This window comes from Ranitomeya imitator, chromosome 8, assembly GCF_032444005.1.
Source record: "Ranitomeya imitator isolate aRanImi1 chromosome 8, aRanImi1.pri, whole genome shotgun sequence".
Classification (NCBI taxonomy): domain Eukaryota; kingdom Metazoa; phylum Chordata; class Amphibia; order Anura; family Dendrobatidae; genus Ranitomeya; species Ranitomeya imitator.
Genome location: NC_091289.1, coordinates 58854494 through 58877438, shown reverse-complemented (window position 1 = coordinate 58877438; position 22945 = coordinate 58854494). Strand labels below are relative to the sequence as shown.

The 22945-nt window shown below is 45.3% G+C and overlaps 1 protein-coding gene and 1 long non-coding RNA gene across 3 annotated transcripts in view; both read left to right on the top strand.

The window, feature by feature from the left end:
- The window catches only part of SYNGR1 (synaptogyrin 1), a 116876-nt gene that overhangs the window by 52611 nt on the left and 41320 nt on the right, over positions 1 to 22945 (top strand). For both annotated transcript variants that reach the window (XM_069737002.1, XM_069737003.1), the window contains exon 2: positions 19978 to 20215. In XM_069737002.1, the coding sequence (XP_069593103.1) occupies positions 19978 to 20215 (238 nt within the window). The remainder of the gene's footprint in view (positions 1 to 19977; positions 20216 to 22945) is intronic.
- LOC138647751 (uncharacterized) lies at positions 20772 to 22134 on the top strand. The gene is made up of 2 exons (XR_011315030.1): positions 20772 to 21027; positions 21167 to 22134. It is a non-coding gene; the product is annotated as an uncharacterized lncRNA (long non-coding RNA).

Below are 22945 nucleotides of genomic sequence, written 5' to 3'. Positions count from 1 at the left end.
AACAGTCAATGTCGACTCTTTAACGAGCCTTGTCACATGACTTGGGATAATAGCCAAACCAGAATCTCAATTTGCAGACACTGTTTCGGGGTACTGCCCCTCGTCAGTGCAAAGTGGAGATCTGGTTTGGCTGATTGAGAGGTGTCTGACCGGGATCCAAGAAGTATTGTTTCTCCTTGCGGATACCAGATCTCCACTTTGCACTGACGAGGGGCAGTGTCATGATATGTACTTTTGCCCTGTCCTGTATTTGAATAATATGCCATTTGATGTATGTAACTGTTCTCTGGTTTCTATTAGCTGTAATTTATGTATTTTCTTGGCTGGGAGTTCACCTGTAACAATGTCTCCTTCCCCCAATACTTGCAGCCCTAAGCTCTAATGTAATTAAGCTTTGTTAACATCACTAGTGGAGAAATGGCCATTCTTCCTCACAGCAGGTGGCTAGTCAAATGCACATAATGAATAGACTAAGTGGAGCCAACCAGTCTAGAATCTTCTGCTGGACCCAACCATTGAATAGAAGGTGTGACCTCTACCCCCCCCTTCATGGGCGGATCCCAGGAGCTCAGACAATCCATTCTTATTTTGAGATCAGATGTGAGTTGATCCTTGAAGGAGAAGGAGTGGGGATTCTTAGCTGAGGCAAGACCCCATGTTCATCTGGGACTGCGGAAGCGAACGGGGCGAGACTTGAGCTGAGGACATATCTCGTCGTTCGTGAGATTGTTTTGGGATCCCTTGGACTCGTGTGGACTATTGCTTTGTTAGCTGGCACAAGGATTATCGGGAGGTGCCCCCGAACCTGTTCCATTGGACTAATTGTGGACTCTGTAGATCTACCTGCATGTGTTGTTCCAGCGTTCTTGATAATAAATCTGTTGAATCATCCCTCGGCCTGTTGTCCCTTCTTGCTCTGCCGTACACCCCGTCACAGGCAGTACCCTGAAACAGTGTCTGCAAATTGAGATTCTGGTTTGGCTATTATCCTAAGTCATATGACAAGGCTCGTTAAAGGGTCGACATTGACTTGTAGGATTGCTACCTTCCAATAGGTGGCACTAGAGTTGTAGTCCTCTTCCTCTCTGAAGAGACAATTTGCGAAATATCAACATAAACTTGTGCATTTATTGAAGATGTAATGACAGCCATCTCCCCAGTGCCTTTACCTGACATGCAGCCCCATATCATCAATGACTGTCGAAATTTGCATGTTCTCTTCAGGTAGTCATCTTTTATAAATCTCATTGGAACGGCAGCAAACAAAAGTTCCAGCATCATCACCTTGCCCAATGCAGATTCGCAATTCATCACTGAATATGACTTTCATCCACAGTCCACGATTGCTTTTCCTTAGCCCATTGTAACCTTGTTTTTTTCTGTTAAGGTGTTAATGATGGCTTTCGTTTAGCTTTTCTGTATGTAAATCCCATTTCTTTTAGGCGGTTTCTTACAGTTCAGTCAGATGTTTACTCTAGTTTCTTCCCATTCGTTCCTCATTTGTTTTGTTGTGCATTTCCTGTTTTGGAGACATATTGCTTTAAGTTTCCGATCTTGATGCTTTGATGTCTTCCTTGGTCTACCAGTATGTTTGCCTTTAACAACCTTCCCATGTTGTTTGTATTTGGTCCAGATTTTAGACACAGCTGACTGTGAACGACCAACATCTTTTGCAACATTGCGTGATGATTTACCCTCTCTTAAGACTTTGATAATCCTCTCCTTTGTTTCAATTGACATCTCTCATGTTGGAGCCATGATTCATGTCAGTCCACTTGGTGTAACAGCTCTCCAAGGTGTGATCACTCCTTTTTAGATGCAGACTAACGAGCAGATCTATTTTGATGCAGGTGTTATTTTTGGGTATGAAATTTTACAGGGTGATTCCATAATTTTTTTCCCTATGCTTGGTTAAGAAAAGTAACCATTACTGACGACCACATTTTTGTTCTTGATTTATTTTAGTGTTTCTTAAAGCCAGAAAGTTGCCATTTGTAATGACTTTAGTTTTGTGCCATGTCTGTGATCTGCTTTTTTTTCTACAAAATTAAACAACTGAATGAACATCCTCCCTCCAAGGCCGGTGATTCTATAATTTTTGCCAGGGGTTGTATGTGGCTCCAGTCCCATCTTCCTGGCAGTAAGTCTGCTGTGGCTCCATTTCAGTCTTCGTTGGTTTTTTTTTTCTTTCTGTCTTCAGCTCAATTAATTTATAAGAAGAAAAAAATCAAGATAATCGCAACCTAGAGCAAATGTATCGCTTTTGCATGTTAAGACTTTGGCAGTCCTGAATTAGTAGAACCTTAGTTGAGGATTTAAAATTTGTTAAAGTGAAATTAGGAATTCCATTAGAAGGAATAAGTGCAGCAGACAAATATGGCATTTCCTTTTTAAAGTTCTGAGGAGGAGGATGGTGAATTAATGGATTTTTATTCTGATACTTGTCATACTCTTATAACAGAGGTTTTCTTGCCAATGATAAACTTTTAAAAGCAGTAAGCAATAAGGAACCAACATCTGTACAGAATATTATGTTTGGGGGGTGTGGAAGTTTACAAGAAAAGATGCTTCCCTGTCCATAACCATTTACTATTCTTGATCTAAAGAGTAAAAAAAAAAAGTTCATTCCAAATCGGGTATAGAAGAAACTGTATGTGAACCCTGGGACAAGTCCAGAAAATTGATGTAGCCATTTCCAAGGTGTCCCACTGATCAGCATTGCCCTCTCATGATATGAGTCTTCTAAACATCTCTTTGGACGAGAGGGTTAAGGGTTTTCTTAAAGGGAACCTGTCACCTGAATTTGGCGGAACACAAGATTGCCTTGCGCACGCGTGTACTACGGAGGACATAGAATGAACTTCAATCCAATATTGCGGCCAGCATGCAGCCAGCGGGTAAGGAAAGGGTGAATCAAACACTCGAAAACTCCGCCCATATGACCGAAAACCGGTCCCGCCAAATTCAGGTGATAGGTTCCCTTTAAGAGACATGGGAATCCAGGGCGGCTGTCATTAGGCTGACTTCTGACACAACATGCACTGCCACATCTCATTGTGTGGCTAGATCACCTGGAAGCGCAGTTTAACCCCTTAACCCCCAGAGCTTTTTTTCTGTTTTGCGTTTTCGTGTTTTGCTCCCCTCCGTCCCAGAGCCATAACTTTTTATTTTTCTGTCAGTATGGCCGAGTGGGGGCTTATTTTTTGCAGGACAAGTTGTACTTTTGAACAACACCATTGGTTTTACCATGTCATGTACTAGAAAATGGGAAAAAAATCCAAGTGCGGTTAAATTGGAAAAAGTGTAATCCATGCATGTTTTTTGTTTGGCTTTTTTGCTAGGTTCACTAAATGCTAAAACTGACCTGCCATTATGATTCTCCAGGTCATTACGAGTTCATAGACACTAGACATGTCTAGGTTATTTTTTTTATTTTTGCCATGCTTCAATAGCCTTCATGGGATGCAAGAAGCTGGCATAGCCTGATCGGCTCTGCTACATAGGGGCGATGCTCAGATCGCCCCTATGTAGCTGAATTACAGCATTGCTGTGAGCGCCGACCACAGAGTGGCGCTCCAAAGCAATCTGGCATCAACAGCCATAGAGGTCTTCAGGAGACCTCTGGTTGTCATGCTGACACGCTGCTAACCACTGATCACGTGACGGGGGTCAGCGGAAGCGCATGTTAAATGCCGCTGTCAGTTTGACAGCAGCATTTAAATAGTTAATAGGCGCAGGCGGATTGTGACTCCGCCTGGGCCTATTGCAGACACATGTCGGCTTTTGAAAACAGCTGACATGTCACAGCTTTGAGGTGAGCTCACCGCCGGAGCCCACCTCAAAGCGGAGGTGCTGACCTCAGACGTACTATTCCGTCCTAGGTCAGTAAGGGGTTAACCAGTTGTCCACATAATCAAATTCTTGTTTCTCTGACATGACAAAAAGCTGCGGATGGATTGTCCGACAGATGAGTCAGCCGATGCCGTTATGCTGACTACTCATACATACTTGGTCTACCTCTGACCAATAAGCCTTTTGGTTCGGAGAGTTAAATCTGGGCAGTGGAGAAAAGGATAGATTGGAGGGGTGTTATGAATGTGTACACACGAGTAGCAGACAAAGGGACGATAGGAATGATTCTAGAATGCCAGTGTCTTGGAATGACTGTTCTAGTGGCGGATAAACGGTATCTCAGCAATCCTCTTTTGATAGATTTAAAAGACCCTGGTATCCGAGAAGGAAGTCCGATCTGGGCAGTTCTACATGATGATTCCCCTGTAATGTGTTTGTAAACATCAAAGATGTTGCTCCAGAGGGCATTCCCACCAGATATGAAGCATAGTGCCTTCAGCATTTATTGGAGACAGAGGGAAATATCTTATGAAGATCTGCTGGTCAATGATACCATCTAGTTATGATTTTGTAATTTTTTTTTTCTTGAGCTTTGCAAGCCAATGGAAATCTGTGCAAAAGAAAATTTTGTTCCATTGCTCCTCCGAGAAGGTCATCCCAATCGCGCTCTCCCACTCTTTCTTGAACCATAGGAGCTCTGTATTACTCTGAGATAACAAAATATTATGTATTTGGGAAATCGTATGGTTGGGTGCAACCTCTCCGATCAACAACTAATCAGTGAGAAGGGTCAGACTTGAGCACCGAGAACGGCTGAAGGGAATCAATGAATGAACAGAACTGGAGGTGTCCACTTTTAACCCTTATAAATTCCTAACAAAAATTTTTTTTCAAAAATTGTGCTGATGTAAAGTAGACATGTGGGAAATGTTATTTATTAACTATTGTGTGAAACATCTCTGATTTAAGGGCATATTTAGTTTTTGCTAAATTTGTTTTGTTTTTGTTTTTTTGTACAAATCAACGCAAGTTATTTTGAAGAAATTTCATCCCTATAATGAAGTACAATATGTCGGAAAACCAATCTCCGAATCGGTTGGATCCATTAAAGCATTCCAGAGTTCTGAAATCATAAAGTGACAGTGGTCAGAATTGTAAATATTGGCTTGGTCATTAATGTGCAAACCACTTTGGAGGGGTAAAGGAAACCGGTCAGCAGGATTGTGCTCAGTAACCTACAGTGTCAGGTTGGCGCTGTTATACTGATTAAATTGATACCTTGGTTGTTTAATCTTTATTTGTAGTTTTCAGTTAATGAGATTCTCATGCTTCGGGGTGGCCTGTGGGGGGTCTTTATGTGGTACTCTGCTTACATTTTCATGTGTATGGCTTTTGACCTGTCACTGATCCCTCCCTGACCTGCCCCCTATTTTACATTCTGCATATCTTGTTTGAAAAAAAACCCATTCTGTTTGAGTAAGCTACAGTAGTATATATATGTATGCCTGTCTTTTCTTTTCCTTTTGCCCATCCACTCTATTTTTTTCCTTACCTTTTAGGGTATGTTTCCACGTTCAGGAAACGCTGCGTTTTTGACGCTGCGTCCAGATGTTACAGCATAGTGGAGGGGATTTCATGAAATCCCATCTCCACTATGCATTAAAAGACGCATGCGGCAGACCCGCGAAATCGTACATGCGGCGCGTCTTTTCAGTACACAGCATGTCCTTACATTGCAGAAAAAACGCAAGGACCGCGCAGGTGACCTGCCAGTGACCTCAGGTGCAGATTTTGTCAGGATTTTACCTGCATAAAATCCTGACCAAATCCTGATGCAATCCTGAACCCTTACCCTTCACCTCTATTAAATTTATAAAATCATTAAAAATTATTTGAAAGAAAAAAAACAAAACATTACATTACATTCATCATGCAGGTGGCGTGTGTGTTGTAGCATGATATGATCTATAATATCCATATTTCATTTGATTTTGTCATGTAAATCTCTTGGGGGGGAGGGGGGGTGGTAACATTAATCAAAATGGCTATGACAGCCTGCGCGGTAGCATAATTAGGAGCAATGCTACTGCGCAAGTGCTGGTGCCATTTTTGCTAGGGAAAAAAAAAATTGGCTCTATCAAGATGGCGCCACTGTGTTGCCTGCGCAGTAGCATCTATCAGCGATCATATCTATTGCGTTCCGAATGATGCTACTGCGCAGTGGCCCCCGGTGCCATTTTGATTAAGATTCTTTTTCTCTAGTAACCCTCCATGACAGCACATCGGAGGATGTTACCCCTTTCCTAATAGGGACAGGAAATACCAAATATGTTATATAACCCCTCCCACATCCTCCCCTCAGTGTTCTTTGCTGTCCCTACTAGGGGTGAAGAGGTCATCCACGGTGTGCTGTGCTGGCAACAATTACCAGGGGAAATCGAGAACAAGCCGGGCAGCAGGGGACCGAGCAGGCTTACCTCTTCCCCTGAGCGCAGCTCCTGTCTCCATTCAGGACTCGGGGACCCCCCTCCAGTCTGCACCTTTGGGCAAGGTCTGGGGGGGGATTCTTCGGCAGGAGGCTTCTGAGCTCTCCAGCCTCCTCTCCTCCACCGTTGCAGTATCCAGACAACGTGTCACACTGGGCACGTGCGTGAGAAATTCCGGGTCTTGGGTCGGCGGCAGGAAGTGACGTCCCATGCCGGTTTCAGTATACCAGATGCAGGGATTCTTGCATTCCACGCTGGAACGCATCAGAGATTGCAGCGCAGATAGGTGTCTGCTACCCCCCCACACCTGGACATCAAGGGGAAGGAGGTCCTCTAATGAGAGGACAGGTGCTGAAGTCTTGTCTCCTATTTAAGAGCCCTGGACAAGGACGACATCTAAGGTAGGACCAACCCTGTGTGGTGGTAGCATGGAGATGTCAGGTTCCCCTCGCTCTGCAGCGGCAGATCCCAGCACCCTCTCGGTCCCAGTAACAACTATGGCACTGGGTCCATTCCCTTTGTGCAGGTTTTAGAGTCTTTTATTATTCCTTCTCCCCTTTCTTGTAGGGGGACAAGGAACCTGCACCAGGAAGCAAGTCCAAAACTTCACGGAGATGTGCAGTTTGTACAAAAAAATATCTGGCCTCTTCACATAAGACGACGTTATGTAAAGTGCACTGAGAAGATCAGGGAAGAGCAACCTTCCTTAATGGAAGAAATTAAAGGCCTAATCCACCAGGAGATAAAAACCTCCCTGGCTGCCCTTTCCCAGCCCGCACCCCCTCCCAGTGTCCATGCAGAAGCTAAAAAGAGGAAGCTTAATATAGAGGAGGAGGAGGTGAATGAGGACTCTCAGGATGAGACGTCGATCCCAGATGAACCTCTGGAAGAAGGCAAATTAATCCTGGACCCAGAGATCTCCCAACAAGAGAGATTATTTCTCCTCAGGGAATATAGAGGAACTCCTCATGGCAGTAAGGGCCCCTTTCCACTTGTGTGAGAAAAAAACGGTCCGATTTACGGACCGAAAAAACGGATGTAACGTGTGCGATTGTCATGCGATTTTTTTAATCGCATCATCCGTTTTTACATCCGTATGCAATCCGTTTTTTTTTTTCTCTGCAACTATTTTTATACAGTCATTTACAGGACTATTTACAGTGTTCTATGACACAGAATGGTAAGGTATCCGTAAAAAACGGATGGAATACGGATGTTCCGTATGCCATGCGTTTTTTGTATCGCACCCATTGACTTGCATTGGCGAGTCTCGTTCGAGACTCGCAGCAAATTGCAGCATGCTGCGATTTTTTTTTCTCAGTCCGATTTCAGCTGAGAAAAAAAATCGCAAATGGAATGTCACCTATTGATTAACATTGGTCCGAGTGCAATCCGATTTTTTTTTTTTTTTTTTATCGGATTGCACTCGTCCGTTTTTCTCACAAGTGGAAAGGGGCCCTAAGGAGGATCATGGAGGTTGAGGAGGAGTAGAGTTGAGCGAATTTGATCGGGTTCCTTGTTATTCAGCAAGCGCTATAGCTTGCCGAATAAGCTGCAGAGGAAACCCGGCTTCCTGGATCTCACCGGCCGATCAGCTGATCGATGCCGCAACTGCTTTGGCAGGGTCATCTTTTTTTTTTTTTTTTTCCTTCCCTCTTTACAGCATTTTACTTTTTATGGTTACTGAATTTTATGCCAGAATATTGCACTATATAGTCTGAATGATGGTTTCTTATGAAGCCCAGCCTATGCCTGTGCTTCACAGGGGTGCCTAGTTGGCGGCCATAGGGATCTTTATCATGCTTCTGACTACCTTAGGAACACATCCACACCCCGTAATCACGTCGGGCCTGATGAACCACTAGGTACAGCACAAAACTGCCGTTGCCTGAAGAATGCTGCCTGCATGCTCAACCCCCACTGACTGCTGCGTTCACTGCATAAAGCTGCTTGCGATGCCCCATCCAAGATGATTCCTGCTTATTTTTCCACTTAAAAAGAAATGTCGGTGCAAATTGTTCTTTTTTCCATAGAGTAGCTAACTTCAGTAGGTGGCATTAGCAAATTATTTCTTCCCTCTAAAGCAGTAGCTGACCCTTCAAGCCTTCAGTTCAACATGACCAGGGATATTAGCCAAGTCAGACACTCATTTACAGGACATCTGTGTAGGAGTAGTTTCCCTTCATCAGCACCGAGGATGGCCTGAGACAGCTGCTGATCTAGACTTGCAGGTCATTATATGACTTTCAATGATCAGATAAGTCTTGCTGGTTTTTTTTTTTTTTGCAAAGCAGTGAGCTGTCCAATCATATCATTGTTTTGTGCAATGATGAGGGAAAAGCAAGTCGCCAGGAGACAGGAACACTGCAATGTGCAGGGCATGCAGCTGTGAATGCCGATCATGTTACTGACTGCAGAAAATAGAATCTTGGAGGGCAGCTAAAAGGCTATGAAGATTATCAGATGTGCACATGTGAGCCATTTACAGCAGCCCCTCTTTATTAATATGAGATACGTTAGGAATGTAAAGATCATCTACTGTGGTGGATCAGTGATTAGCGCTGCAATTCTGGATTCAAATCTAAACAAGGAGGTTAGTATTGTTATCCCTACTTCATATGGGTTTAGTTGTGACCAAAACGGAACAATGAGTTATGACTAGAGTTGAGCGACTTTTAGTTTTTTAGGGTCGAGTCGGGTTTCGCAAAACCCGACTATCTCAACAGTCGAGTCGAGTGGAATCGGCCGATTATCGCGAAAAGTCGGGGATCGACCGAAACACGAAACCCAATGCAAGTCAATGGGGGAGCATAGTCGGCAGTGAGTGGAGGCCAGGAAAACATGTACAGTGCCCATTTTAATGGCAAAAACATCCATTCCTGTTACTGAAGCTTGTCAGTCTTAATTTACCTTATAATAATAGTAAGGCATTGGAAATTGGGGGTCATTTGGCTAAAGTGGGGGGTAGGACTGGTTCAAGTATTTAGTGGGCACAGGAAATCTGGACCACGTCACGGCAGTGGAGCAGGGAGAGGTAAGTATTTCAACTTTGCAAGTGCTGTGATCCTGAGCAAGCAGGGGGGGCCCACTCGTTGGCATTGGCACTGGCACAGGGCCCCTCAAAGTATGGCGGTGTGTTTGCACGGCAGGGGCGCCTCCCACCGGCAGCGACACTTTTGCGTACTATGAGGGGCCCTGTGCCAGTGACGTCGCCAACGAGTATTCCTCCCCCACCTGATGATGGAACCTTCACTTTCATATGCACCTTCCTCTTTGTCCCCGTGTAAGATGGTATGCGGGAAGAGGAACCTGACTTTCAGCAGGGTCACAATCTTGCTGTGTAGCGTGCACGGGGAATGTTGCGTTATGGGTCAATGTACCAGCAGACTCATCTATAACTGGCTGGGCAATGGGCAGGATGAGGAGGAAACACAGATATAGGCCCAAAGAATAAAGTGGGCTAAATGCAGTTCAAAATTGGTAACAGGACTAACCAGGGGGCATTGCTTTGTTCAGTGGAGGACAACTGTAATGAGAGGCTGACACGGAGAGTAGGCCCAAATCAGTAAGTAGTCTAAATGCAGTTCAAAATTGGCAACAGTAGTAAACAGGCGGCACAGCTTTGTTCAGTGGAGGAGAACAGCAAGGAGCGGCAGACACCGATAGTAGGCCCCAACCCAACTAGTAGGCCAAATGCAGTCTAACATTAACAACTACTTAACGAGAGCCTGAAAATGGAATTTCAGGACAGGAAACCAGGAGAACAGCAAGGAGCGGCAGACACTGTTAGTAGGCCCCAACCCAACTAGTAGGCCAAATGCAGTCGTTCCATTTAACAACTATTTAACAAGAGCCTGAAGATAGCTCAGGAAAGGCAACCTGGAGAACACCTTGGAGCAGAAGACACCGTCTCTACAACCCAGACCCAACTTGTAGGCCTAATGCAGTGTTGTTTTCAACAACTACTAAACTAGAGCTTTAAGATTGAAGCTATGGAGAGGAAACCTGGGGAACACCTTGGAGCGGCAGACACCGTTAGTAGGCCCTACCGAAGTAGTAGCCCCAATGCAGTTTTCAAATTCCTATAGGCTGACAACCAGACTATTGACGCTCAGCTTTTTTCAGAGGAGGACAGCTGTATTGAGTGGCGCAGACAGACACAGGTAGTAGGCCTTAAACAAAAAAATTTGGCTCAATGCAGTTTAAAAAAGGTTACAGGGGTACACAGGCAGCATTGCTCTGGTCAGTGGAGGACAATTTCAATTATGGACCGCAGACAGACTTAGTACGCCTACAATTAAAAAAAGGATGCTCTATGCAATTTAAAATGGGTTCCAGGGGTACACGGGCAGCTGTGGTGTGGTAAGTGGAGGACTATTGGAAGGAGGGACCGCAGACAGGCTTAGTAGGCCTAACATAACAAAAGTAGGCTGTAGGCCCTTAAAAATAGGTTCCAGGGGTACACGGGCAGCAGTGGTGTGGTCAGTGGAGGACTATTGGAAGGAGGGACCGCAGACAGGCTTAGTAGGCCTAACATAACAAAAGTAGGCTGTAGGCCCTTAAAAATAGGTTCCAGTTGTACACGGGCAGCAGTGGTGTGGTCAGTGGAGGACTATTGGAAGGAGGGACCGCAGACAGGCTTAGTAGGCCTAACATAACAAAAGTAGGCTCTATGCACTTGGAATTATCTTGCAGGGGTACACAGGCAGCATTGGTGTTGTCAGCGGAGGCCGATTGTAATCAGTGTCTGACAGTTAGTACTCCCAAAAAATAAATAGATGTTAATGTCTCGCAATACAGCAAAACCAAAAGACAAAAGGGTGGCATACTTAGGTACAGGGGTGGGCTCCTCTGCTGTGTTTCTGACTTAGTAATTTGGCGCAAAGTATTTACTGGTGTAAATATAGGACACTGCCCCAGACTATTTTAAGTAGCATCATACATGTCAACACATTGGTATTGTCAGTGCCAGGCATTGAAGGATGTCAGCGCATAGACTAAACATTGCTGGAGCTGTGAGAGATAATTTTGCAAATCGTAGAGCACTGTTTGAGCTGGTGGGGGGGGGGGGGGGGGAAACTGTCTTGTGGCGGGCGGTACAGGCCCAGGGCCCCTCATGTTACAACGATGTGTCTGACGTTGGTTGCGCGCCACCACCGCCAGAGACCCTTTATTGTACTATGAGGGACCCAGTGGCAGTGCCGTCTACCAAAAGCGTGCACACCCACCTCTTCAGACAAACTGCACTCTCACGGGTGCTTGCGCCAAGTGGCGAGACCACGGCCCCGTGGGGGGAGTTTGGCCATTTAGGGTGGTGTAATCATGTCGTATGCTGGACAAACAGCTGCTGCAAAGTACGAGATTGGAAAACTCAGTCAGAGCAGTCCACAAGCAAGACCTTTTCATTGGAAATCTAGGTGTCAGCCGGGAAAGGTGGGGCAAAATAATTCGAAATCCAGTTGTGGTTCATTTTAATGAAGGTTAGATCATCAACATTTTGGGTAGCCAGACGAGTCCTTTTTTCGGTTAATATTGAACCAGCAGCACTGAATACTCTTTCTGATAGCACACTAGCTGCTGGGCAAGCAAGCTCCTGCAATGCATATTCTGCCAATTCTGGTCAGGTGTCTAATTTGGATGCCCAGTAATCAAATGGGAATGACGGTTGAGGGAGAACATCGATAAGGGATGAAAAATAGTTAGTAACCATACTGGACAAATGTTGTCTCCTGTCACTTTGAATTGATGCTGCAGTACCTGTCCTGTCTGCGGTCATAGCAAAATCACTCCACAACCTGGTCAGAAAACCCCTCTGTCCAACGCCACTTCTGATTTGTGCACCTCTAACACCTCTGGCCTGCTGCCCCCTGCAGCTCGTGTGAGAACGATCACCGGCGCTGTGTGCTGGGAATGCCTGAATGAAACGGTCAAGAGTTGATTGTTTGGTTGCTAATATTTGTTCCAAGTTCTCATGTGGCATAATATTTTGCAATTTGCCTTTTATAGCGAGGATCAAGGAGGCAGGCCAACCAGTAATCGTCATCGGTCATCATTTTAATAATGCGTGTGTCCCTTTTGAGGATATGCAAGGCATAATCCGCCATGTGGGCCAAAGTTCCAGTTGTCAAATCTGCGGTTGTGCTGGGTTGAAGGGCAGTTTCAGGCAAATCTACGTCACTTGTGTCCCTCAAAAAACCAGAACCCGGCCTTGCCACGCCACCAATTTCCAGTGGCCCCGGAGAAGCTTCCTCATTAAAAAAAATACTCATCCCCATCATCCTCCTCGTCCTCCTCCTCCTGTTCGCCCGCTACCTCGTCCTGTACACTGCCCTGACCAGACAATGGCTGACTGTCATCAAGGCTTTCCTCTTCCTCTGCTGCAGACGCCTGCTCCTTTATGTGCGTCAAACTTTGCATCAGCAGATGCATTAGGGGGATGCTCATGCTTATTATGGCGTTGTCTGCACTTACCAGCCGTGTGCATTCCTCAAAACACTGAAGGACTTGACATATGTCTTGTACCTTCGACCACTGCAAACCTGACAACTCCATGTCTGCCATCCTACTGCCTGCCCGTGTGTGTATCCTCCCACAAATACATAACAGCACGCCTCTGTTCGCACAGTCTCTGAAGCATGTGCAGTGTTGAGTTCCACCTTGTTGCAACGTCGATGATTAGGCGATGCTGGGGAAGGTTCAAAGACCGCTGATAGGTCTGCATACGGCTGGAGTGTACGGGCGAATGGCGGATATGCGAGCAAAGTCCGCGCACTTTGAGGAGCAGGTCGGATAACCCCGGATAACTTTTCAGGAAGCACTGCACCACCAAGTTTAAGGTGTGAGCCAGGCAAGGAATGTGTTTCAGTTGGTAAAGGGCGATGGCAGCCATGAAATTCCTTCCGTTATCACTCACTACCTTGCCTGCCTCAAGATCTACAGTGCCCAGCCACGACTGCGTTTCTTTCTGCAAGAACTCGGACAGAACTTCCGCGGTGTCTGTTGTCGCCCAAACACTTCATAGCCAATACAGCCTGCTGACGCTTGCCAGTAGCTACCCCATAATGGGACACCTGGTGTGCAACAGTGGCAGCTGCGGATGGAGTGGTTGTGCGACTGCGGTCTGTGGATGAGCTCTTGCTTCTGCAGGAGGAGGAGGAGGGGGGGGGGGCGAACGGCTACAGCCAACTGTTTCCTAGACCGTGGGCTAGGCAGAACTGTCCCAATATTGCTGTCCCCTGTGGACCCTGCATCCACCACATTCACCCAGTGTGCCGTGATGGACACGTAACGTCCCTGGCCATGCCGCCTACTGGTCCATGCATCTGTTGTCAGGTGCACCTTTGTACTCACAGATTGCCTGAGTGCATGGATGATGCGCTCTTTAACATGCTGGTGGAGGGCTGGGATGGCTTTTCTTGAAAAGAAGTGTCGACTGGGTAGCTCGTAGCGTGGTTCAGCGTAGTCCATCAGGGCTTTGAAAGCTTCACTTTCAACTAACCGGTAGGGCATCATCTCTAATGAGATTAGTCTAGCTATGTGGGCGTTAAAACCCTGTGTACGCGGATGCGAGGATGAGTACTTCCTTTTTCTAACGAGAGTCTCATGTAGGGTGAGCTGGACTGGAGAGCTGGAGATCGTGGAACTAGCGGGGGTGCCGGTGGACATTTCAGACTGAGACAGTTGGAGACGGTATTCTTGCCGGTGCCCTAGATGCAGTGTTTCCTTCTACGAAACTGGTGATTCCCTGACCCTGACTGCTTTGGCCTGGCAACGAAACCTGCACAGATACTGCAGGTGGTGCGGAAAATGGTGGCCTTACAGTGACGGAAGGGATGTAGCGTTGCTGACTAGCTTAATTGGCCAAGGGTGCTACAACCTTAAGGGACGTTTGGTAGTTAGTCCAGGCTTGCAAATGCATGATGGTTAAATGTCTATGCATGCAACTTGTATTTAGACTTTTCAGATTCTGACCTCTGCTTAAGGTAGTTGAACATTTTTGACAGATGACTTTGCGCTGATCAATTAGATGTTGTTTAAAAAAATGCCAGACTGCATTCTTTCTACCATCGGATACCTTTTCAGGCATTGCAGACTGAGCTTCTTTAACCGTATGGCCACGCTGTCCTCCAACTGGTTTTGGCTTTGCCACGCGTTTTGGGCCAGATACGGGCCCGGCAGATGGAACCTGTTGCGATGTTGATGCCTGCTGCGGCCCCTCCTCCTCCGCTTCAGAACTACTGCCGCCTGCACCCTGTTCCCCCAATGGCTGCCAGTCGGGGTCAACAACTGGGTCATCAATGACCTCCTCTTCTATCTCATGTGCAACTTCGTCTGTGTTACCGTGTAAGCCGGTGGTATAGCGTTTGTGACGGGGCACCATAGTCTCATCAGGGTCTGATTCTGGATCAGTACACTGCGAGGGCAATGTTGTGGTCTGAGTCAAAGGAACAGCATAGGACTCTGGCTGTGACTGTGCATCAGTGCACTCCATGTCCGATTCAACTTGTAATGGGCATGGCCTGTTAACTGTTTCACTTTCTAACCCAGGGACGGTATGTGTAAAGAGCTCCATGGAGTAACCCGTTGTCGCCTGACGCATCCTTCTCTGTTGTTGTTTTTGCTGAACAGGACAATGGAGCGACTTGTCCCTGAGCGTGAACATCCACTAACGACACGCTGCTTTTACATTTACCAGTTTCAGAAGAGGAGGCAAAAAAGCTAGAGGCTGAGTCAGCAAGGAAAGCCAAAACTTGCTCTTGCTGCTCCGGCTTTAAAAGCGGTTTTCCTACTCCCAGAAAAGGGAGCGTTCGAGGCCTTGTGTAGCCAGACGACGAACCTGGCTCCACAGCTCGAGACTTAGGTGCTATATTGTTTTTCCCACGACCACCTGATGCTCCACCACCACTACCATCATTACCAGCTGGCAATGAACGCCCACGGCCACGACCTCTTCCACCAGACTTCTTCATTGTTTTAAAAACGTAACCAAAATAACGGTATTTGTTACTGTAAAACAACTTACAAGGTGAACTGAAACTTCTGTAGGATTTAGATATCCCTTTATAGGTGGGTGAGACTGCAAAGAAAATCAGGCACAATGTTACACACTCGGTTTTCTGTGGCACAAAATTAGACAGATGCCACACACGCAGGACTGGCACTGAAGCACAAATGCCAATATTAATCTCCCACTATTTATTTTTTTTCAGGGAGAATTTAAAAACCAAAAAAAAAAAACAGTATTGCAGACACTAGGCTTTCTGTGGCCCACAATTTGAGAGAGATGGCACACACGACTGGCACTCAAGCACAAATGCCAATATTAATCTCCCATTTTTTTTTTTTAAAGGGAGAATTAAACCCCCCCCCCCAAAAAAAAAACAGTATTGCAGACACTAGGCTTTCTGTGGCCCACAATTTGAGAGAGATGCCACACACGCAGGACTGTCACTTAAGCACAAATGCCAATCTTAATCTCCCACTTTTTTTTTGTTTCTGGGAGAATTGTCAAGAAATCAGGCCCAGTATTACACACTAGGCTTTCTGTGCCCCACAATTGGAGAGAGATGGCACACACGACTGGCACTCAAGCACAAATGCCAAGATTAATCTCCCACTATTTATTTTTTTTCAGGGAGAATTTAAAAACCAAAAAAAAACAGGGACTGTCCTACAATTACTATCTCCCTGCAGTAATCTCAGCAAGGTATGGCAGGCAGCAATAACAAGGAGTGGACTGCTGCACAAATTAAATCAAAAGTGTGGACAAACAAACAAGATAGCTGTGCAGAAAGGAAGGAACAGGATTTGTGCTTTGAAAAAAGCAGTTGGTTTGCACAGCGGCGTACACACAGCAATGCAGCTATCAGGGAGCCTTCTAGTGCAGCCCAATGAGCTACAGCACTGAGGGAAAAAAATGTAGCTTCCACTGTCCCTGCAAACAAAAGGTGGTGTTGGACAGTGGAAATCGCTACAGCACAAGCGGTTTGGGGGTTAATGGACCCTGCCTAACGCTATCCCTGCTTCTGACGAAGCGGAAGCAACCTCTCCCTATGCTCAGATCAGCAGCAGTAACATGGCGGTCGGCGGGAACGCCCCTTTATAGCCCCTGTGACGCCGCAGACAGCAAGCCAATCACTGCAATGCCCTTCTGTAAGATGGTGGGGACCAGGACCTATGTCATCACGCTGCTCACACTCTGCGTCCACCTTCATTGGCTGAGAAATGGCGCTTTTCGCGTCATTGAAACGCGACTTTGGCGCGAAAGTCGCGTACCGCATGGCCGACTCCACACAGGGATCGGGTTGGGTTTCATGAAACCCGACTGTGCCAAAAGTCGGCGACTTTTGAAAATGAGCGATCCGTTTCGCTCAACTCTAGTTATGACCATTTATAAAAAAGATCTGATGAGGCTGTGAAGAACCGCACTTTGCAGCCCCACCTGATGCCATTGATACGTCTGGTGTCACGCGGCACTGTCTTCCCTCTTTCACTGTGACTTTCCCCTCCTGGGGATACATAAATTCAGCTTGGTCAGTTTTACACAGACACCCCATGTCCACATGGGCAAAGGGAAGCACGGGGAGTGAAAGAGGGTGGCCCACACGAATGCTAGCATGGCACAACTCGCTCACAACCCTGACAGGCTCAGACCCTTTTATCTAGCACCAGTTAAACAGACCCTTGCCAGCCTGGTAGGACTGCCATCAGTTTCTCGTTGCATAACAGACCGGGATTATAAAGGGATTATATTGTGCCAGAAACCAGCCCCAGTAGCATGTGACGTTAAACCGAGAACACGGTTGCGTGGACTCCTGGATCAAGATAAAGGGGCAGCCCAAGGTTAAATTGGATATTTAGTCGCCTTAAGGGCACACTAGACAAAATTCTTTATACAAAATATGCCATATACATATCCAATGGTCAGATATATAAATTCAGGTGGTAGTACAAGAAGTATAAGCAGATGATACAAAAGTCAGTTACAAGTTGGATGTTAGACCTTGGTGTCACGTGTGAGGTGCCAGCAGGTGTCCAGTTTCTTCCAAAACTATATGCCAGCATGACCTCCCTTAGAAGAGAACCCTGGGCCACAGCCTGACTTAAGTAATTAACCCGTGGGTTTGTCACTTCCTTTCCTGCCCCTGGGATGGTTCTAGTTTCCTTCCTCTTGGGTCTGGCAACTGAAATTCCCAACACCTATGATACATCATAATTTCTCAACAGATGGTTGTTTTGGCGCCATCAGACCTGGCTGGGCCCCTGTTACGTTTGGAGACCAAAGACTGCTTCTCTACCTGACTTCTAGCTGTTCTATGTTCTCCCCATCCCACGTCATACAGTAGAGAAGGAGAGGTGTAGTTCTGGTGGTACTTTTATAGCATACACTGTGGATATGACATGAATGTCTGAAATGGGAATACAGTGGGTGCGGAAAGTATTCAGACCCCTTTAAATGTTTCACTCTTTTTCATTGCATCCATTTGGTAAATTCAAAAAAGTTCATTTTTTTCCTCATTAATGTACAGTCTGCATCCCATCTTGACTGAAAAAACCCAAATGTAGACATTGTTCCACATTTATTAAAGAAAAACTGAAATATTACATGGTCAGAAGTATTCAGACCCTTTGCTCAGTATTGAGTAGAAGCACCCTTTTTAGCTAGTACAGCTATGAATCTTCTTGGGAATGATGCAACAAGTTTTTCACACCTGGATTTGGGGATTCTCTGCCATTCTTCCTTGCAGATCATCTCTAGTTCCGTCAGGTTGGATGGTGAACGTTGGTGGACAGCCATTTTCAGGTCTCTCCAGAGATGCTCAATTGGGTTTAGGTCAGGGCTCTGGCTGGGCCAGTCAAGAATGGTCACAGAGTTGTTCTTTAGCCACTCCTTTGTTATTTTAGCTGTGTGCTTAGGCTCATTGTCTTGTTGGAAGACCTTCGGCGAAGTCTGAGGTCCAGAGCACTCTGGAAGAGGTTTTCACCCAGGATATCTCTGTACTTGGCCGCATTCATGTTTCCTTCAATGGCAACCAGTCGTCCTTTCCCTTCAGCTGAAAAACACCACATAGCATGATGCTGCCACCACCATGTTTTACTGTTGGGATTGTGATGGGCAAGTGATGAGCAGTGCCTGGGTTTCTCTACACATTCCGCTTAGAATGATCACCAAAAAGGTCTATCTTCGTCTCATCAGACCAGAGAATCTTATTTCTCATAGTCTTGGAGATCTTCATAAGTGTGTTTTTTACTTAAAAAAAAAAAAAAAAAAACTCTGCAGGCTTTCATATGTCTTGCACCGAGGAGAGGCTTACGTTGGGCCACTCTGCTATAAAAGCCCAACTGGTGGAGGGCTGCAGTGATAGTTGACTTTGTTGAACTCCCATATCCCTACTGCATCTCTGGAGCTCAGCCACAGTGATCTTGGGGTTCTTCTTTACTTGTCTCACAAAGGCTCTTCTCCCTTGATTGCTCAGTTTGGCTGGACGGCCAGGTCTAGGAAGACTTCTGGTGGTCCCAAACTTCTTCCATTTAAGGATTATGGAGGCCACTGTGCTCTTAGGAACCTTGAGTACCGCAGAAATTCTGTTGTAACCTTGGCCAGATCTGTGCCTTGCCACAATTCTGTATCTGAGCTCCTTGGAGAGATTCTTTGACCTCATGATTCTCATTTGGTCTGACATGCACTGTGAGCTGTGAGGTCTTATATAGACAGGTGTGTGCCTTTCCAAATCAAGTCCTATCAGCGTAATTAAACAGAGCCGGACTCCAATGAGTAGAACCATCTTGAGGATCACAAGGAAATGGACAGCATGTAACTTAAATATGAGTGTCTGATCAAAGGGTCTGAATACTTATGACCGTGTGATATTTCAGTTTCTCTTTTTTTTTTTTTTGGTCAAGATGGGGTTCAGAGTGTACATTAATGAGAAAAAATGAACTTTTTTGAATTTACCAAATGGCTGCAATGAAAGTGAAAAATTTATAGGGATCTGAATACTTTCCATACCCACTGTAGCTCTTCGGTCACCAGGTTTTTGCCACCTCTTCAGAGAGCAGCATAATATAGAGACAGAGACCCTGATTCCAGTGATGTATCACTTGCTAGTCTGTTTGCATTAGGTTTTATAAAATTACTGTATTAGAAGGGGGATAGTGTCACTCAAGGACTAGTAATCTTGCTGCCAGTAGTCCTCCATATTCATGAGCTACCACTGATTGGCAGCTTTTTGTTTACTCTGTGGAAAAGCTACCAATCAGTGTTGTGGGCGGGGTTATACATAGCGCAGCATTCACAGAACTGGTAGATCTGAAGCAGACAAAAAATGATTTTATCAAAACTGCAGCGCTGAGACACATAGCTGGAATCCGGGTCTCTGAACCATACATTATGCTCCTCTCTAATGGGGTAGCCAAAACCTGATGATTGCTCCCTTTAAATGTGGAGTTTCCCAGCTTGAATGTGCATTTTCTTTTGCTTTCACCATGTTGATATTTCCATTGTACATAGAGAAAAGTGTTGCGGACTCTTCTGCTTCTAGAAGGGCGGTATAGAGAATGAGGCTTGTGTGTTCATTTTTAATATGTTATACTATATTGTTGTTTTTTTCTGACACTCTCTATTTTTGGTCTTTTGCAGGTGTTCTCTATTGTGGTCTTTGGAGGCATAATTAATGAGGGATACATTAATAAGGCAAGTGAGGAGGAGGAACACTGCATTTTCAACCAAAACCGAAGTGCCTGCACCTATGGTGTGACAGTGGGGTTGCTGGCCTTTCTTACCTGCCTTCTGTACCTGGCTGTAGATGTCCACTTTCCACAGATTAGCAGCGTCAAAGACCGCAAAAAGACAGTGATATCTGACATCGCTGTGTCTGGTAAGCTGCTGCTGCTTCATCTTTATCATCACTCAGTTATTTATTGTGCTACAAATGATCCCAGTGTTGTGTAAGGCTAGTTTCACATTTGCGGTAGAATCCGCAGCGTTAAATCCGCATCCGCAAGTTCAGGAAAAAAACACATAGAAACACGTACAAATGCGGCATTTTTTAGACGTATTCGGGGAACGCATGCGGTTACACGCCGCATTTGTACGTGTTTCTATGCGTTTTTTTTTTTTTTTTTTTGGTGCGCATGGTGAAAAAGACAGCGCCAATGGGACTACAGAGGGCGTGTGTTATGAGTCTCTCTCTCTCTCTCTCTCTCTCTCTCTCTCTCTCTCTCTCTCTCTCTCTCTCTTCTCTCTCTCTCTCTCTCTCTCTCTCTCTCTCTCTCTCTCTCTCTCTCTCTCTCTCTCTCTCTCTCTCTCTCTCTTTCTCTCTTTCCTCTCTTTCTCTCTTTCTCTCTTCTCTCTCTTTCTCTCTTTCTCTCTTTCTCTCTTTCTCTCTTTCTCTCTTTCTCTCTCTTTCTCTCTCTTTCTCGGGAGCAAGACAGAAATCGCAAAAGATTGAGAAGGAGACTGTGTAGGCGTTTTTGGAGACACCCCATTATTGAATTACGTGAGACGTGGAGCCTATCACACGCTGTATGGCGAGCTTAATGCCAACCCAGATAAATTCCATGAATATACAAGGATGTCGCAAGACTCAAGCAAGCAAATCCCGGAACGTGTCCAAGGAACCATACGGAGACAGGACACCCAGGTCCGTAGAGCGATTCTACCAGAGGAACGTATGCTTGTTGCATTAAGGTACGTTCCAAATCCAAACCAATGACAGTCCAAATTTTGGGTGTTCTGATATGTATTTTTTGGGTATTTTCCGTTCTGTCTTTAGCGTAACCACACCATAAATAGAATAAATTGTAAAAAAAAAAATTTTTTCTTACAGATTTCTGGCAACCAGAGAGAGTTAATCATCCCTCCACTTCCAATACCGGCTTGGAATTTCCACCCTGTCTGGAATAGTTGCGGACATCTGCCGGGCTTTGTGGAATGTTCTCCGGGATGAGTTTATACCCCTACCCACCTTGGACATGTGAAATATTCTGGAGTGTATGTGATTTCCCCAACTGTTTGGGAGTGGTTGATGGAAAGCACATCCGCATTATAAAACCAGCCAGAACAGGATCGGAGTACTTCAATTACAAAAAATATTTTTCTGTTGTGCTCATGGCAATAGCCGATGCAGACTGTCGCTTCATCGCTGTGGACATTGGAGCTTTTGGCCGTGGCAACGATTCCCAGACTTTCAAGAACTCTGATATGGACCGCCGTGTGTATGGCAAAAATTTTAATTTTCCTCGGCCACAACCGCTCCCCAACACTCAAGGTCCACCGATACCATTTGTTATGGTTGGGGATGAGGCCTTTCAGATGTGTGAAAACCTACTGAAGCCCTATTCCAGTCGGGACTTGAACCACACTAAAAGGATCTTTATCTACAGACTGACCAGGGCCCGAAGAACAGTAGAGTGTACCTTTGGCATTCTAGTCTTAAAATGGCGCATTCTTGCATCAGCCATCCATTAATCTAAAAATGGAGACAGTCGACGAGGTGGTCAAAGCCTGTGTGTGGTTCTGCACAATTACATAATGACTAAGGAGCGACCCAACATTGAACTGGATGAACCAGTTGCACACCCACTGCCCGATTTACCATCATCACCCGCTGCGGTCAACTGCTGAAGTTGGTCACATGCGGGACCAATTTGCCACCTTTTTTTATTCTAAAATTGGACATGTGTCATGGCAGCACAATGTTGTGTAAATTTCCTGTTGTAATTTTATCTGTACCAGTAATTTTCTTAAATGTTAATAATATTTCTCTTTAATAAACTTTATTTTTTGTTGTCTTGACCGTGTCTCCTATGTCTTTCCTCTACAAACCAAGGCTGTCCTCAAACTAGCAGTATTTGGTCTGCATTTAATATCTGTATTTTTAATCCAAAACCAGGAGTGGGTGATAAAGGCAGAGGTGCTAGTCATGTTAATATTATAATTTACCTCTAATTGTTTCAATCCTTGTTTTGGCTTACAAATACTGATATAAAACACTGACCACATACTGCTATTGTGACGGCAGCCATGTTGCTTTAGTGGTAAGGTTATTGACATCATTGCGTCCTGATTCTGTTCTGCTATGCAGTATCCTTTGGACACAGACTGTCATACAAAACAAATCTACACTCGTCAAGTCAGGTGTCAGAAATAATGAATTCATGATGCACATATAACAGCCTCATGAATTCACTATTTCTGACACATGTACAGGTGAGCATAGATATGCCGTGTTTATGACCACCATCGTCCCTTCTCTTTGTGTGGAATATTACGTACACAGACGAGAAAATGGAGGTTATACAAGGCAGTTCTCTACTCACCAGGTCAGGTGTCCTAACTAATGAGTTTTTGGACACCTGACCTGTTGAGTATAGTTCTGCATTGTATTTCCGCCATTTTCTCTTCAGTCTGCAACACTAGTCACAGACTAAAGGAAGAGATTATGGAGATAATACATTAATTATTTTTTTGGCCCACCTCGTATCTCTATACTAAAGACACACAAAGCTGCAGTCATTTATTTGCTAACTACTGGAGCTATGATGTGGCCAAAAATTAAGTGTTCGGCGCACGGTGTGTGTTGATAACGAAAGACACAATAAACCAC